The sequence below is a fragment of the Hyperolius riggenbachi genome, chromosome 2 (assembly GCF_040937935.1).
Source record: "Hyperolius riggenbachi isolate aHypRig1 chromosome 2, aHypRig1.pri, whole genome shotgun sequence".
NCBI classification, from domain to species: domain Eukaryota; kingdom Metazoa; phylum Chordata; class Amphibia; order Anura; family Hyperoliidae; genus Hyperolius; species Hyperolius riggenbachi.
This window is the reverse complement of record NC_090647.1, coordinates 113,038,331-113,043,930: the sequence shown is the minus strand read 5'-3', so window position 1 is coordinate 113,043,930 and position 5,600 is coordinate 113,038,331. Positions and strand designations below refer to the sequence as shown.

The 5,600-nt window shown below is 47.8% G+C and overlaps 1 protein-coding gene across 1 annotated transcript; it reads right to left on the bottom strand.

The window, feature by feature from the left end:
* Positions 1-1,247: 1,247 nt before the first annotated feature.
* Positions 1,248-2,670, bottom strand: LOC137544833 (zinc finger protein 605-like). Its single transcript, XM_068265925.1, has 2 exons — positions 1,688-2,670; positions 1,248-1,482 (listed from the first exon to the last, which is right to left on the bottom strand). The coding sequence occupies exons 1-2, from the start codon at positions 2,668-2,670 to the stop codon at positions 1,248-1,250; spliced, it is 1,218 nt and encodes a 405-aa protein (XP_068122026.1).
* Between the last annotated feature and the right edge of the window lie 2,930 nt (positions 2,671-5,600).

Below are 5,600 nucleotides of genomic sequence, written 5' to 3'. Positions count from 1 at the left end.
AGAGCGAGCCGAGGTTCGGCAACAGGGTATCAGAAATATTGGGGTACAGAATCAGGAGTCAGATGCAGAGTCTAAGAGCGAGCCGAGGTTCGGCAACAGGGTATCAGAATGACAAGGTACAAGATCAGAATACAGAAGAATAGTAACAAGCTTGGGGAATCTGAGGAGCAGGTTCCCAATGAATACAGGATGGGCCCTGGGGCAGTAAATACAGAGCTGGCCCTGTGGAGCAGGTGCCCAGCAAATACAGAGCTGGCCCTATGGAGCAGGTGCCCAGTAAATACAGAGCTGGCCCTGTGGGGCAGGTGCCCAGCACATACAGAGCTGGCCCTATGGAGCAGGTGCCCAGCAAATACAGAGCTGGCCCTGTGGAGCAGGTGCCCAGCACATACAGAGCTGGCCCTATAGAGCAGGTGCCCAGTAAATACAGAGCTGGCCCTGTGGAGCAGGTGCCCAGCACATACAGTGCTGGCCCTGTGAGCAGATGCCCAGCAGATACAGAGCTGGCCCTGTGAAGCAGATGCCCAGCACATACAGGCATGAACTATCTCCTAGCGATAGAGATAGTTCTCAGGGTCGGGAAGGCCAAGTCGGCAACTCACAGACAAACAAAGTACAGGATCAGAAGACAGAGGCAGTGTAGTCAGACAGGCAGAAAGTCATAACAGATAATCACAATCAAACTAGTACTTTAGACTATCAACAGAATCTAGCTAAGTGTAGGATTACAGCTCCAGCTGGTCCCGGCACACTTTCGGATCTGACTAAGGGTCTGCGTGCTCCCACGTATGTGATTGCAACGACAGGCAACCAGCAACTGACTAAGCAGCAGAATATATAGTTGCTGGACTCTGCTGCCCCGCCCGAACCATTCAGCCAATCATGAGTCCTACAGGAGTCAGCTGACCTTCCTGATCAGCTGACACTTCCCCTGCTGGTATAAAGGTCCTGCATTCAGGCCCACGCGTGCATAGCTCTCCATCTGTCCAGGTGCACTAACAGACCCAGCCACACCAAGCACACGCCGCCGCATGCAAGCAGCTGCTTTGCTGTCAGAACATGCGGTGGCTTTTCCGCGTTCCACCACACAACCAGACGCGTGCAACCGCAGCGTAAGACGCGGAGTCAGCCGCCTAGCTCTTGGCAAACGCGGCGGCTTTTCCGCGTTTCCTCACAGTACCCCCCCTGAGGCGTGGACTCCGGACACGCCCCAGACAGATCCTCAGGAGACAATGATAGCGACGTCCTCATCTCATCTTCACCTGATCAGATACCAAAGTCGAGGACCGTCCTGTGTCAGATTCTGGATTTTGGAACAAGGTATAAATGTGATAGTCTCTAAATTTCTCGCATTCAGAACATAAATACAACCTCTCACAGGTGCGAGATCTCTCATGAGTGACAATCAGTGCATCAGGCACAAAACATTTCCCACACTCAGAACATGAATACGTCTTCTCATCGGTGTGAGAGTTCCAATGACTGAGAAGTTCAGTGTTATTTACAAAACATCTTACACACTCAGGAGATGAATAAAGCTATCCCCCGCAGTGTGAGTTTCTATGATTTGACAAGACCTATGTTATGTTTAAAACATTTCCCACACTCAGAACATTAATGTAATTTCCCATCAGTGTGAGACTTCCCATGACTGAGAAGTTCTTCCACACATACAGAACACCACTACAACTTCTCACCAGTGTGAGATTTCCCATGAGCAACAGGTCGCAGTTCAGGTACGAAACAGTCCCCACACTCAGAACATGAATATGATTTCTCATCAATGTGAGACTTACCATGACTGAGAAGTTCTTCCTCACATACAGAACACCAGTACCGCTTCTCACCGGTGTGAGATCTCCCATGGGCTACAGGCGGTAGTTCGGGTACAAAAGGGACCCCACACTCAAAACATGAATATGTTTTCTCATTGGTGTGAGACTTCCCATGACTGAGAAGTTTCTCCTCACATACAGGACACACGTATAATTTCTCACCTGTGTGAGATTTCCCATTAGTCACAGGTCGTCCCTCAGGTACAAAAGAGTCCCCACACTTATAACACGAATATATGTATCTCTTAAAGTGGGGCCTACTATGATTGACAAGATCTAAATTATGCTCAGAACTTGAATGTGGTTTCTTGTTACTTAGAATCTGGTCAGATGATGGAGCTGAAGACTGTACGGTTTCAGACTCCTGAACTCGATTTGCTGCAATAAGCAAGCTTGACCCTTGCACAGCAGATTCATGACTATAGATAGAGCCATCACTCTCATAAAGGTCGGAAATGTTATCCGCATAGTAGCTCTCTATCTGTTCCTCAAAACTAATCTCTGATCCCAGTGAGGCCGCACTTCCCCTATACGAGTTCTCACCAGAATGCGATTTCTCAGGAATAATAGGTTGTGCAGGATGTACGTGGGACCTTCTATGATTGAGGAGATCTGCATAATATACAAAATCCTCTTTACACTGTGAACATGGAAAAGATTTATCAGACGGGCGAGAGGTATCTAAATCGGGGTGATATTTAAGCGACAGATTTCCCACCATAAGTTTAGTTACACCAACACATGGTTTCTGGAGGCCGGGATCTGAACTAGCACCAGAACCCGTATTTCCCGGGGATGGCGCAGCAGACTCCTTAGAACTCGGGCCTCTCACCATCCCCCCAAAAAATTTTCTTGACTTTTTTCTGCAATTTCGTACCCAATGGTCATGTTGTCCGCAATAGAAGCAAAGACCCTCTAGGCGTCTTCGCGTCCTCTCTGATTCAGATAACCTAGAGTGGTGCCCTACGAATTTCCCTGGTGAGGGTACTCTAGATTGAACTACAGAGGGGTGCGACACTGATGCAACAGAGTTTAAAATACACTTAATTGACTCAGCCAGTTGGTTAACCTGAGTCTGTAATGTATCAACCGTTTTCTTAACCTCCTTAAGAGTAGCGGTTAACACATCGACCCGTTCAACAAGTGTCACCATGTTTTTTGGGCCTGTCGTTCTGTCACGATCGGTGTAGCAGAGAGAGGGTCTGATTACCGGTGAACTGCAGTATCACCGAGAATGCAGAATATACCCGATTATCGATGATCTGCAGTATCACCGATAATCCGATATAACGCTAACCTCTGAACACCTGAGTAGTGTAAGTGCTTGGTGCAACAGTAATACCTTGAGGACTAAGCCTCAGAAACAAGTGCCGTACAGTATGAAGTACTGCAGCAATACAGATTCCTTCCGAAGGCCTGGACTCTCCCGGGGGAGGAGTCAGGCGGAGCGTAGGAAGGACAGAACGTGAGTGACACCTAGGAGAGAGTGTCACTAACAGATCTGGGAACTGCCTCTAACAGTAAGGTCAGTTCTCGAAGTCAGGCAAGCCAGGTCGTACACACACGGACAGATAAGGTACAGTATCGTAAAGCAAAGGCGGAGTCAAGGTACAGGCAGGGTTCGGCAACAGGGTATCAGAAATATCGGGGTACAGAATCAGGAGTCAGATGCAGAGTCTAAGAGCGAGCCGAGGTTCGGCAACAGGGTATCAGAAATATTGGGGTACAGAATCAGGAGTCAGATGCAGAGTCCAAGAGCGAGCCGAGGTTCGGCAACAGGGTATCAGAATGACAAGGTACAAGATCAGAATACAGAAGAATAGTAACAAGCTTGGGGAATCTGAGGAGCAGGTTCCCAATGAATACAGGATGGGCCCTGGGGCAGCAAATACAGAGCTGGCCCTATGGGGCAGGTGCCCAGTAAATACAGAGCTGGCCCTGTGGGGCAGGTGCCCAGCACATACAGAGCTGGCCCTATGGAGCAGGTGCTCAGCAAATACAGAGCTGGCCCTGTGGAGCAGGTGCCCAGCACATACAGAGCTGGCCCTATAGAGCAGGTGCCCAGTAAATACAGAGCTGGCCCTGTGGAGCAGGTGCCCAGCACATACAGTGCTGGCCCTGTGAGCAGGTGCCCAGCAGATACAGAGCTGGCCCTGTGAAGCAGATGCCCAGCACATACAGGCATGAACTATCTCCTAGCGATAGAGATAGTTCTCAGGGTCGGGAAGGCCAAGTCGGCAACTCACAGACAAACAAAGTACAGGATCAGAAGACAGAGGCAGTGTAGTCAGACAGGCAGAAAGTCATAACAGATAATCACAATCAAACTAGTACTTTAGACTATCAACAGAATCTAGCTAAGTGTAGGATTACAGCTCCAGCTGGTCCCGGCACACTTTCGGATCTGACTAAGGGTCTGCGTGCTCCCACGTATGTGATTGCAACGACAGGCAACCAGCAACTGACTAAGCAGCAGAATATATAGTTGCTGGACTCTGCTGCCCCGCCCGAACCATTCAGCCAATCATGAGTCCTACAGGAGTCAGCTGACCTTCCTGATCAGCTGACACTTCCCCTGCTGGTATAAAGGTCCTGCATTCAGGCCCGCGCGTGCATAGCTCTCCATCTGTCCAGGTGCACTAACAGACCCAGCCACACCAAGCACACGCCGCCGCATGCAAGCAGCTGCTTTGCTGTCAGGACATGCGGTGACTTTTCCGAGTTCCACCACACAACCAGACGCGTGCAACCGCCGCGTAAGACGCGGAGTCAGCCGCCTAGCTCTCGGCAAACGCGGCGGCTTTTCCGCGTTTCCTCACAAGAGCTATACATCATTGACGTGGTGCTGTGGATTCTTCGTGGTTGGACAATAATTTTCCTGAAGAAATTTTTGGCATTACAATAATATAAGTAATTACAATTATTTTTGGGACACATTTTCACGTAAACCGCAAAAATTAAATTCTTGGTACTCGTAATTTCACGTAATTATGAAAAGTTACACAAAATTATGAAATTTCAATTTATTGAGAAATTACTATACAAAATTACAATTACATTATTTACAAATTTTCTTAAAATTACAAGACAGACACAGAACATTTATATTGCATTTTTCTCCCGGCGGACCCAAAGCGCCAGAGCTGCAGCCACTAGGATGCGCTCTATAGGCAGTAGCAGTGTTAGGGAGTCTAGCCCAGGACTTCTTACTGAATAGGTGCAGCTTACTGAACAGGAAGAGCCAAAATTTGAACCCTGGTGTCCTGTGTCAGAGGCAGAGCCCTTAACCAGGACACTATCCATCCACGATTTTGTGTCTCGAAAGCAAATTACTACACAAAATTACGCAAATGTGAAATTTCAGATCATCACTATCAGGCACCATATATTAACTACCCTGGCGTTCAATTTCCCCAGGATTTCCGCAAAAAAAGTGTTTCAATTAATTTCCAATAATTTTCAACCATTTTTTTTTTATTGCAATCAATTTTTTTTATATATTGAATTCAATACAGGTTATTGTATTAAACTCAATAAAAAAAAATCCGCCAAGGGACATGGAAGAAGGCACTGGGGAAGCTATCAGAGGTACGCGACGAGGGATCAGCACGCCAATGGTGAGTATAAGACCCAGATGTATAGCTAGATGTATAGGTAGCCAGATGTGCAGCCAGGTATAGCTAGCCAGATGTGCAGCCAGGTATAGTTAGCCAGATGTATAGCCAGGTATATAGTTAGCCAGATGTATAGCCAGGTATATAGTGA